The following is a 12,863-nucleotide window of genomic DNA, read 5'->3' on the forward strand; positions in this document are numbered from 1 at the left end:
ATTTTCTGTTTCTGTTTAACTTAATTTCACTTGTGCAACTGTATCTAATAATTTATACTCACAAAGACACCATTCCTTCCCACATCAGTGGGTTGTCTTACTTGAGTTTCTCAGGTGTCTTCTAGCCGTTCATCCAGGATTGCTGACTTCCTGAGCTTATTGAGAATTTCTGCAGCTCTCTGGTTTAAAAGTCTGGCTGCCTTATGTTTGAAAAAGCTTCTCACTGTGATTACTTAGATAAGTTAATGAGTGGCTTATTATTTAGTCTCGGGGGGAGGGGGGGCGGTGGTAAAACACCTTCCTTTGATGAGCTGCATTCTTTTTAAAATTGTGAGAAACCATGTCATTTAAAAGTCTCAACCTTAAGACTATGTCTTATTTTCAAATTGTTTCTGCAGAAGGATTGTCAAAAAAATAATCACAAAATAGCATTGTGCAGAAATCAGTGTTAAATGTTTATTATGGGCAGAATTTTGCACTTGGGCGGGTGGGTTCAGGGAGGGTGGGCAGTGGTGGTCGGGAAGCTGACCAGGGCCAGACCGCGATTTCACACTGGTGGGCCAATTAAGGCCCCCCCCCCCAGAGTGAAACGCGAGTGGCGGCGCTCAGCGCTATTGTGTGTGTGTGTGTGTGTGTGTGTGTGTGGGTGGGTGGGTGGGGCCGTGGGTGGGGGAGGAGGGTGCACGCTTGAAAATCTACCTGAGGCATAGAACTATTTTAGGAAACGAAGTGCTTTAAAAATTAAAAATAGAGATTTTAAAAATGTTACAAAACATGGCCCCTGATGTGACTCTTGTCGCACGAGTAGGGATGTGTTATAAACGATAGTTTTTTAATTGCTGTTGGAAACCTCATCCCGCCCGTGGATGAGGTTTCCTAAAAACTGCAAAGGCTGCTTGGCCTTTTTGCCTGCCGCCAGCCATAAGGTTGGACGGGCAGCGAAAAATTTCTTTCAATGACCTTGTTAATGGCCTTAACGGGCCTTTTAATTGTCGGCGGGTGCGAGCTGGAGTCAGCAGCGCGCCCATCGACCGAAATATCGCGCAAGTCTGCAATGACATCAGCTCCCAATGACCGAGCAACCATCGCCAACTGTTGTAAAGACCCATCTGGTTCACTAATGTCCTTTAGGGAGGGAAATCTTTCCATCCTTACCTGGTCTGGCCCACATGTGACTCCAGACCCACAGCAATGTGATTGACTCTTAAATGCCCTCTCAACGAGAGCAATTAAGGACAGACAATAAATGCTGGCCGAGCCAGCGCCATCCATCATGCTTATTTTATGCAATTATTAGGATTGATTTAGACACAACATTTGGGCTGTTTTCCTTACGGTACTTTTCGTTACTGTAACATTGCCAAGCAAAGAAGTGAACAATCTCACCCGACAATCTGATGGCAAATAAGAAAACAATTACCTAAGTGATCTTTGTACTGCCCATCGCTAGGACTCTCACATACAGCTTCTGCTGTTCTGCTGTGATCAGCAGCGCTTTCTAGACAACCATCTTGCACACTTTCAGTTTTCTCTTCTGCACTGTCTTTATTGAACTTCTGTGCATCTATTAATTCAGATTGAATGATGTCATGGGATACAGCTTCATCATCCTTGACTGAGTCAAAATCGAGCTTTCTTTCCAATTTCTCTGCAGCTGCAGGTTCCAGTGCTGCTGCCGACAGGGTTTCTATAACTCTGTCACACGGCGAGTGCACACTTTCGGGTTTCTCTTCATTCTCTGTTTCCTCTGCAAATACCTCGTGCTGTAACTCTTTATTGGAATTATGGAAGTCTTGTTCTATTTCTTGTGGAGTGCTCTCCTTTGCTGAATTCTTTTCGTTGATATATATGTAGCTGCTGGAGACTGTATGACAGCCTTCTGTTGCAATCATTTGGTTATCTGCAAGTTCTGTGTTTCGTGGGCACTCATCTGTGAGCTGTGTTAGAGACTTTGCTGTTACAGGAACTAAGGGGAAAGGTGTCATATTCTCTTTACTCAGCTTATTTTCTACACAAAGTGCAATATTACTTTCTAACTGCAGAATGCTTGGCTTTGTTTCAGTGGGGGATGAATTTTGCAACTGTTGAGGGGGAGTGAAAATTTCACTGCACTTGTGTGTCAATGATCTGTTATAACTATACGGTTCAGTTTTGTTAGGTGGTGTGGCACTCTCTGCATAATTTGGTTCTTCTGTTGTGTTAGTTTCTTCTTGGCATTCTTGTTTGGATTGCCTGGCTTTACTAATAGAGCGAAGCTGTACAGACTGTAGAACAGATGGGGTTATGCCAAGGGAAATTGGTGCGCTGCTACTGGTTCTTTCAGCTGCCTCTCTCAGTTTGCTCTGATTTGAGATATGCAGTTGGTTCTTGTGAGCAAAGGGCTTGCTTTTAAACAAATTCTGAAGAGCACTTAGGTCAAGATGTGTTGGAGGTATAGTTGGTAGTTCGAGGTCTTTCTTCGCAACATTTACATCCCTCGTGGAAGATTGCTGCAGTGAAGACCTTCTCTCCGGAACCTTTGGCTTTCTTTTACCACTGTTTGGAGACAAGGGGCCAGGGAACAGGGGTGTAGGCAAAGTTGAGGTCGGTGTGCCTGACTGGCTTGAATAGCCACTAGAAGGTGATGCCAAACTTGCCAATTTATCAGGAGAGGACAGCTTGAACTCATTTTCAACTGAGGGGAGGGATGGAGTGGTAGCTCGTGACTCGGACTGGGATGTTTGTGACTCTGACCCTTCTGGAGACTTTGTGCACTCTATCACGGTTGTACCGGTAGCAGTGCTAGAGTTTGATAAGGATCTGTAGGGATCATTTGACTTTAAGTCATTTAAGAGCCAGAGGCCTGCATAATCTGATTGCACAGCACCTTCATCTTTAAATGAGGGCATGTCAGAAGGGGTGAACTGAGGGTCTGATAATTCATTATCATTTGTATATCCGCTATGACTATCCCAAGGATTATTCTTTTTACTAGGTGGCATGGAGCCTTTGAACCTGTCAGATGCAAGACTTAGGTCAAGTTGCAAAGATTTCTGTGTATCTCTAGATGACACATTCCTATCCTGCCCAGTGTTTGTCATTGGTTCATTCGGATCATTCTCATTGGTCCAACTTTCATTTTTCCTCAAAGATGAACTGCGTTTTGGTGGGGCTGGTTTTGCCTTTGGTTTCTTGAGCGCAATGCTCTGGCCCCGACACTTCTGCTTTCTCAACTCTAAATGATCCGGTTGAGGAAGTTCGCCAGGTTCAGAGGCATTTTCTGTGCTCTGGATTCCATCAGAGCTTGTGGATGCATAGTTAAAAGTATAGTTTCTACTAGTTCTTAAACCACAGTCAAAGTGCATGGAGGTATAATACCCTTCAGTGTCCACAGAGAAATGTGAGCCCGAGTCAGTTCTGGAGGAGGATGGTCTCTCAACAAAGCTGTCACATGTACCCATGCTCGCAAAACTAGGACACCCCAAGCTATTTGTTCTTGAATGCCTTGGACTAAAGTCTCGATGGCAAGACGCATCATGGCAATGGTGTAAATAGTTCCATTCAGCATCACTTGTGTTACTTGTATTGAGGTCTTCAACAACATCTGTCCCTGTGGAAGTAAAAGAGTTTGTCCTGTGACCTCTGACTTTGTCTCCTTGATATGTGTACTGTTCCAGTAAGAAACCTGGCGAATCATAGTTTGTGTGTGCAGGAGTATTCAAAGATAATTCTGAGTCACAGTGTGAAGATCCTGTCAGCGGGGGTGAAGATGCAGTGTGAATGGTCTCTGATGTCTGTGAGGGGCATGTTGAATTACTCCCACTCCAGTTTCCACTAGAGGATTGATGGTCCTCCTTTTGGTCTATTTGACTACTTAGGAGAACCCCTGCGCTGGAGATACTGTTGACGGGACTCCCAAATGTATCAGAATTCGACGAGATCTCACTGTTTCCCATATCTCCCTCTGGCACAAAGTTAGAGATTTTTGTCCCCTGGCCTTCATGATCCAGGTTTTGCTGTGGCTGAACAGTAACGCCCTTGGAATGAAGTTTCTGTGGGCTTTGAATAAACAAACTTGCTTCGTCTTCTTCCCTCTCCGCCCTTTTTGGGTTTGGCAAGTACTTTTCAGGAGTACCAGTAATGCTTTCGACGCTGTCCTCCTGACTCAATTCGTGAGAGAACAGTGAATCTCTAATGCCCTCTCGAGAAAGGCTACGTGAACGAATGTGGCTGTCGATTGGTGCGAGGAACATTGAGCCTGAATCGTCTGCCAGGGTTGTGATGTTCCCAGCCGAATGTGACAGTGAAGATGTGATGCTGTTGCCTCGCTGGGCTCGAATCCGTCTCACTGATGGTGCAGCAATCAAAATATCCTCTGTTTGGCACTCAGAGTCTTTCGTCCCAGATCGCCCACTGGTAGAATGTGCCTCAACGCCATGGAAGTCCAACTCTGGGTTCACATGAACAATCACATTCCTTTCTCTAGCCATGGAAGATTCATCAGAATCTGCTAGCCAAACAAATAAAACATAGGGTCAAGGATTATAACCTGAAATGACAGTAAAGTTAGCAGAACATAAACAAAGGTCTCAAATTGCCTCAGGGGCCAGTGTTTTTCTGATGGACAGTGAGGGTCGGGGGTGGAAATGGAATGGGACGGGACCTCATAACACCGGGTCTCCACTCCCAAGCTCATTCTGAGCGAATTTCTCTGAGTTTCGTTGGCCCCTTGGAATATGATGTGTAAAAAGAAGCTGCCCACTGGCAGGATAGAATCATCTGCTGGAGTTCCTTCCACCCCGGTCTCCCCTGTCCCAGTTGAACCAGACACAGGCAAGGTATCAGCACTTCACTGCAGCAGTGCTAGTGGTTGGAACAGTCCACAAGATGCCAAAGTAAAAGTGGCTTCCTTTCGAGGGGCTGGAATTTCACATTTAACTGCACTCTAAAGTTGGTCCTAATAATTTGAACCTCAAACCCTTTGCAAGAACTGGATTTTGTTTGCAACACAGTGGGGAAGCGCCAACACTACAGCAGGCACCAGACTGATTCATTCCAAAAGTCTCGTCTCAAAAATGACAGTGGGTTCCAGCTCAGCAGCTCCCAACAGTGGCTCATGATTCTCGCTTTACCCATCATCTCAGTGATTGAGTGGCAACTTCTTTATCCACAGTAGCAAATTTGAATAAGGGAAATAAGAGCCAGACCACAAGGGATCTCCAGGAACTTGTGATCATCTCAGAACAACCGGACCCAGAACAAAAAATGCAAATGATAATAGACTAATTTTGGCTATAGAAAGGCACCAAATCAGTCTTAACTCAGTGATAGGTAGCACCCTTGCCTCAGTCAGAAGGTTGAGAGTTCATTCCCACTCCAATGACTTGAGTACAACTTTTAGGCCGACAGTGGGAGGGAGTGCTGCAGTGTTAGACGTGCTGTCTTTTGGATAAGACATTAAACTAAGGCGGGGATTTTTGGCCCCGCCACACCAGGGTCTGTCACAGGGGGATGCAGCGACCCAGCCAAAAGTCCATTGGCTTTCGGCGGGACCAGATGATCCAGGCGGCGTGGACGCGGCCAGAAAATCCCTCTCCAAGGCTCTGTCTGTTCTCTCAGCTGGCACTATTTGAAGAAGAACAGATGTCCTGGCCAATATTCATCCCCCAACCAACATCACCAAAACATACAGTGACGGTCACCGTCCGTTTGATCTTGCTGTGCCATTACCTCAGTGACTACAGTTTAAAAGTACATCAAGCACTTTGAGGTCATGAAAGTTGCTGTCTAAATGCAAGGGTTTTTTTTTATTTTACTGTAATGTGTGAGAAAACCTGCCCTGATTTAACTTTTTCTTAAGTTCAAATGCATGGTTTTAAAAAAAAAACTACAAATAAGCTTTGCAGAAAGCATTTCCAGCCAAGTTTGTGTTAACGAGGTTTTAAAGCTTTACCTATTTCTTGCTGCACACGTCTGGGAATCCCACTGATAGTTTTACGCCTCTTTAGCTTCCGCCTTCGCTGCAGCACAGATTGAGGATGAACAAAGGAGTATCGCCCAATGACCTGTCTCTCAAAACCCACTCCTGTGATCGAGAAAGGAAAAAGAAACTGTGCAATCTATCGCATAACTTCAAACTCATTCTAATTGTAGTTAACAGTGAGCTGCTAGACTCATTTAGCATATTGGTACCAAGCTGGAGAAATCATATTTAAGCCAATACATTTCAGTTTATATTATATATATAACTTGCAAAGCCGTAAAAGGATTGAAGCCTTTCCTCAATATTTTGCCAAACGTTCCCAATCCACAACATTAAACTTTATTTCATCTGGACAAATACAAATACTTAGTATGCAGTTCTCATATCTTCTACTTTTATTAACCCTGGCTGTTAACAAAAACAAACATTTTACTGGAAACCATCTTTTCAATTATATGGAAATTAAGAATTGTTTCAGCATTAATTGTTCATTGAAATTAGACCTCAGGGAGGGACTTAAAAAGACATCAGTTTGTTCTGGGATAAACAGGCATTTCTAGCCTGTGCTGAATCAGTTGGGCAGCAGGAGGGTCTACCCAATTGACAACCTGACCATCAGACTATAGAAAGGGAAAGTCAGCTGGGTTGCTACTGGGTTGGCAGCTATATGGGCAAGCGCATACATTTGGATATCAGGTAAGGGCAATGTCACACTCAGCTGACAATGATGCTCCTCAAGGGTGAATAGTCCACTAGTAGGCTCAGAGGCTATTGTTGCTTTGAAGAATGGTCCTGTGAGGCCACCAAGGCCTGTACTCCAGCATTGGTCACCCACCTCCAGTTGAAAAGAGGACAAAATTGGTGAGGGGCGCAGAAAGTATCAAAATTATGCAAAAAAAATAGTCAAATGTGAGGGGAAGAAAGGTACACTGGTTGACTTGTCAAATAGGCTGGTGCAAATGAAGTATTCTATATATCAAATTGTCCTCATTGAGCAAAATACACCATTCAATTATATTGAAAATCCTGGATAATCCACGTCTTCCAGCATAGCCTTTATTGACACAGGTGGAGCATTCTGAGAGATGTATTTGTCTTTGCGTAGTCAAAAATTGTATTGCTCTAGTATGAACTTTGAGCATTGGAAAGGGACAAACTAACAGCCCAAAACACAATTTTCAACAGCAGTTCAGGGACTAAGCAGTTTCATTCACTTGTGCAACTCGACAAGCATTAAAATATTAAACTATGCAGTTCATAAATCACTGTTTGTAGATGCATCGAAATGGATTCTCGGTTTTTCAGATATGTAAAGAAGCAATGATCTCTTTCATGCTTTACAAAGAAATAAGGCCTTAAAAGTATTACCAATGTGGAGGTGAGGTGTCCAAACCCAAGGTGCCCAGGCACCTCTCCTATTGGGAGTGGGGCATTAGAACTGTTTGTATAAACCATGTATTAGAAAGGGATAAAAAGAGGGATATTTGAGAAGGACTCCAGCATGAAAATGCATGACGAGTGAGAAGACTATTGGATTCCGTTGTGACATTATCCGTGCCAACGACAATTTGAGTAAAACAGGAAAGTAATTAGATAATCCTGGTCGAGTAGCCTGCCACCACTCTCTGACTAAGTCCACACATAAAGAGTAGTTACCAGAATGAGGTACCAGAGGCAGGTTGGTGCCTGTGGAACTGCACCTCAGACCGAGTCTGTGCCTTCAGAAAAGGAAGTCAATTTTAGAGGCTGGAATTTTTTAACGTTTGGTGCACTAAATTTATTGAGGTGACTGACACAAGGAGGGAAGGTTTCCTCTGCATGCAAAGTGTAGCAAATTTGTAATTGCATTTGTAAAGAATAGGCTTACGATTTCACTACACCTGGTTGAAGATTTTTTTCTGTGAGCTAAGCTTTTTTTAACCACTTAACAAACGAACACTGGAACAGTTCCCAGGACATTCTGTTTGGAAAAAAAACCCCAAGGGCCTGACAAGAGGAAGTCACCTGGAAAGTTTGATAAGGATCAGGGTACCGCAAATCAATCAATGTTCCTATTGTACTTAGGGTCAATGTAACAAATTTGTACACACCTCTGCTTTTAGTCACCTGAGAATTTTTAAAAAACTAGCTAATGCAACAAATTATTTCTCTGAGTACTCTGTGCAGTTCTGAGAATTAGGGTGTCACTCTGACCTAGCATAATTTATACTCTATCATCATAGCCATCCATTGCTTACATTAAATGGAACCTGCCAACCTGCTTGCTATATAGCGCTTTGCATCATCTGTCAAACTGTTAAAGGTGTTTCCATGGCATCTGTGCTTATGACATCACTTCAAGCATTGGTGAGACCAACATTGTGCAAACAGCCCAAAGCTGGTCAACTATTGCCAGATGAAGTAATCAAATCAATAATGACCTAATCAGACTGGACAATGGATGTCCCTTAATGACAACAGATAACATTTTAGACATCTTCAAATGTACAGCCCTTCTTCCTTTATTACTAAACTGGAAATAGACGTGAGCTCTGAATGACCATGAAACATGCAACAGGAATTCAGAACACAGATTTCTGTGGCTGAAAAGTTCTGCATCTATAATGGCCAGGAAATCACACAGGGCACACTGACCTTGGAGCCTGAATTTCCAAAGAACACTGCCAATGTGTAAAATGGACCCAATGATCACAGGATGGAGTACTACTTTGCACAGGTCATTTTCTTATTTCTTTTTCTTGGTTTGCAGTGAATTTCCTCCCTCGCTCTTCAGAAGGTATGGAGTCTTTTCCAAGATTTTTTGCCTCCTGGTACCTCTGCCCAGTGACCTTACTTCATAGGTACACCTCTGCATTGAGTGCTGACAGGCTATATAGCAACAGGGGACATCACCAATCAGCCCAATCCTGTCCTTAACCAACAGCCACTCACAGCAGTAGCCAGTGGATAGCAACCAGCAACATAGCACAGGTTTCTTTTGTCCTCTCCCTAAACCAGGAACACAGGCCAGTTGTAGAAATCTTGAGCTAAGAATACCTGACTTAATAGAGACTAGAAAATTGAACCGTGTGACTCAACTATTCGTGAGAAAAACTTGCAGAGCCCCTTTGATGCTCTCTTTACAATAGAAAAATACTAAGTATGAGATCCTTCCTTCATTTTAATATCAATGCACTTCTGAAAAAATATTGTTTAAAGTATTTTAAAATGCAATTTAACCAAACGACTTAAAATTGGCTTATACTTTAACTAATACTTTTACACGGGTATGGTGTAAATCTATCATTGTGGAATTCCGATCATTGAAATTCACTTTAAACAACAGGAGTTTAGAAAGCTGCTGCTCTTGCATGTTCATTGGCAAGTTTTCAAATTCATACAATCGCGCGCATATGTACCAAATTTCTATTACCGTTTAATAACGAACACAAATTCTAATCTTCACTATTTTTAACATGAATATAGACGCATTTATTCCAAAAACACTCAAACACCTCTGTTAAAATACCACAAAAAGAAATTGGATATGACCACGTTAAACCTTAATAGGAGAGCATCATTTAGTGTGATCTCCATGCAATAAAAATTACAAATAGTGTTCCCTCAGGTCATAATGTTGCATGTTAGATGTTAAGCTATTAGATAAATCAATGGAGCTTTAGGATATCTTGTAATTCTCCGTTTTTACTGAATAAAGTCAAATATAATCCTGTTAAATCTGCATTTTTCTCTAGCTAAAGAGAAGAAACCAGCTTCTTTTCCTAATTGTTCCCCAAAGAACCTTGCTGCAGAGTGAATGTGAGAGTGTGAGGACATTGTATGAAGACATGACCTTGTTCAGGCTGCCTCCACCCAGCTGGATCAACCTGTAAACTGTCACTATCAAAAAATGATCATTTTAATAAGATAATGGAGAGTTTCATATCACCAAGAAACTCCACACCAGAACTGAAAACACTTTGCATTTATTCAACCTATGATCTAGCATAGCTTGTTCTTGTAAATATGAAGAGGTGGGACTGTACCAGTCACATTGATGGGAATAACACAGGAAGAAACAGCCTGAGCCTGCTGACGCATCTTCTGTTCTGGAGTAGGAAGAGGTAGATCTTTGCTCCAATTCGTTTGCCTATCTAGTGTTGTAGGGATGTTCGGTATCGGATTTTTCGGTCTCTGACCTAATGCGATCATATCGCTGTCACCATCTGTTGATGGAATGGACTGTAAAAGAGTATAACAATTTGATAATGACTGTGTACTTGAATAACAGCAAGTATATTACATGAAAGAATCAAGCTAAGCATAACTGTCTCATGAAATACGTTTGGCAAACCTTTCCTGCTTTCTTTGAAATGCAATGGTGCAAGTCAAGCAAAACTTGTTATATTACATTTAACAGAATTCCTTCTATCTCATTTTCTCCCCTCATTTCCTGAAGGAGCTGACAGTTTTTTGGATGTGGTTCCACAGGTGCTTATGACCCTCAGGTGCATCAACCAATTTGCCTATACTTCAAGGATGAAGAAATAAAGTCAACAGCCTCTTTAGTTCATGGGGCATTAAGCTCACCTTTATCCTGCCCTCATTGCTCGAACATTATCAAACCTTACAATAGGCATCGCTGGCTACCAATCAAAAGGGGAACCCTAGCTGAATTTTCCTGTCCCTAGCTGAGAGGGACAAGGTCCAATTATAGCTCCGTTAATCCCAACCCAGCTGATACCATTGCCTCAGCATAGACCTGGGATCTCCCTGGTTTATCTGACTATGCACTAACTGGCTCATGCATTTACCAGCCAAGCCACTGGGGTCAATATTCTAATGAGAATGACACGCAACTTGTCTGCTCTGCTCTCTTCCTTGTCAAATGGAAAGATTTACCACTTCTTCATGAAACACTGCTCTTTTAAATTTTAGCAAAGCACAGAAATCTAAAAGTGAAACACACACACACTTAGTAAATCTGCAGGAGGTTAGTCAATGAGCGAAATGATCAAAACGAGAGAGAAAGGTGAAAAAAAAAATTAGACAACTCCACTGAATATGCTGAAGGCTGAGATTAATTTAGATAACACAAGACCAATCACTATATTTTGTGATAAATACTACTGGTCAAATATCCTTTATCCGAAACCCTTGGGGCCGATTGTGTCTTTGGTATTCAGATATTTTCAGTTTTCTGATCTACTGTATATAGTATATACTGTATATAGTAGGCCCTAGGCCTACTTATAATTACAATAGCCTAAGCCTGGGCCAGCTATAGTCTACAAATACTTGGTTGTTTCTCCATTTGCCAACACTTACACATCCTACTTCTTACCTGTTAACACTTATTACATCTGTAATATTATATTACATTGCTTTATTAACATACAAACTAACTGCATAGTCATTCAGAAAAACGTTTGGTTTTTGGATGTGTTCGGTTTTCGGATATACGGATAAAGGATATTCAGCCTGTACTTCAATACTAAAATGCAAAAAGGGCTGTTTTGAGACCATTTTGTTGCTTATTTAAAAAGATTAAACAATGGAAATGATTTTAAGATGTGTATTGTAATGCAGCATTGGTTAAATTTTTTAATGAATTTTTCACCCATTATGATAGCTTAAAATAATTTCTATATTTCTTGGATATTGCTGAAAAGGAGAAATATTGCTGTAGCTTTTTGTCTTGCACTCATCAGGACAAATGCAAGAATGCCAAATTTCAAATGACCACAATTTATACCACAGGAGAAAAGGGTGCTGATTGGTTAGCAAGTCGATTCTGATTGGCCAAGGCATTGCCATGGAGAAAGCAATGCATTTATATAGACTCCCCAAGCTTCCAGGTAATCCAAAAAAGTCTCAAGGTTTCAACACATTCCTTTTGTTTTCAGAGAACGGGTCCCTGAGTATGAATGTATGTTGCCCATATGAATGTATGAGCATTACAAGCTTAACTGATTATCTTAAATTGGTTGATAGTGTAGCTATTAGCACACTCAGGATTGTGTAGCAAGTGCTGCCTATGGAATCACATCAACAACAGATGTTTTGCTTTGGATTTTGTAAGCACAGGCTGGTTGAGTATGGTCTGTACTCTGCCTTTTATGAACAACTAAAGGAATGTATTGTTTGATTTGATCAGCTAATTATTGGGATACATGGCCTACCAGGCATCACACTGCCATTGAAATTCATACACCACATTGTATGACCACAAACAACCCTGAGTGTGCTAATAGCTAACCAATAACCAATTTCCGATAATCAATCAAGCTTGTAATGTGGCTCATTTATGCTTGCTCGAAGTGACATACATTCATTTGCAGGGACCAGTTCTCTGCTAACAAAAGGAATATGTTCAAACCTTGCACCTTTTTTGAATTACCCAGGAGCTTAGGGAGCCTTTGCTTTCTCCATGGCAACACCTTGGCCAATGAGTCAACTTTCCAACTAATCAGTATCCCATTCTCCTGTGGTATAAATTGTTGTGATTGAAGTTTAGCTTGTGTTTGTCCTAATGCTTTGGCAACAGGTCTCTCTTTTCAGCAATATTCATGTTCTGTATTACCAAGTGACTTTCTACATTTTTGTAAGAATTGTAACCAAATTACCACAAAGAATGGATTTAAAATAACATAGAAATAAACAAGTTAGGAATAAACAAGATGGTCCGTAGTGGTGATGAAACAGAATTATCCCCTCTCTAGTTAAAGCTTTGCTGTGCTAAAGGGTTTAATTTTACTAAAAGGTTACAGCAGTGGCTACACTTCAAAAATACATAATTGGCAAAAATAAAAGCACCATGAGGCATTCTGAGATTGTGAAAAGCACTATATTAATGCACAATAATCTAGTGATAAAATGAATAATTCAATTTCACTAAGACTAGCCTTATTTTGTGGAGGAT

General features: G+C 41.5%; 1 protein-coding gene across 3 annotated transcripts in view; it reads right to left on the reverse strand.

Moving 5' to 3' along the window:
• The window catches only part of LOC121290840 (Nance-Horan syndrome protein-like), a 457,730-nt gene that overhangs the window by 15,680 nt on the left and 429,187 nt on the right, over positions 1–12,863 (reverse strand). For 2 of the 3 annotated variants that reach the window (XM_041211831.1, XM_041211829.1), the window contains 3 exons: positions 9,988–10,183; positions 5,933–6,064; positions 1,421–4,489 (listed from right to left, as the gene is read on the reverse strand). In XM_041211831.1, coding sequence (XP_041067765.1) covers positions 1,421–4,489; positions 5,933–6,064; positions 9,988–10,183 — 3,397 coding nt within the window. The remainder of the gene's footprint in view (positions 1–1,420; positions 4,490–5,932; positions 6,065–9,987; positions 10,184–12,863) is intronic. The other variant, XM_041211830.1, reaches the window with a different exon arrangement.

Source organism: Carcharodon carcharias, chromosome 18 (assembly GCF_017639515.1).
Source record: "Carcharodon carcharias isolate sCarCar2 chromosome 18, sCarCar2.pri, whole genome shotgun sequence".
Taxonomy (NCBI): Eukaryota; Metazoa; Chordata; class Chondrichthyes; order Lamniformes; family Lamnidae; genus Carcharodon; species Carcharodon carcharias.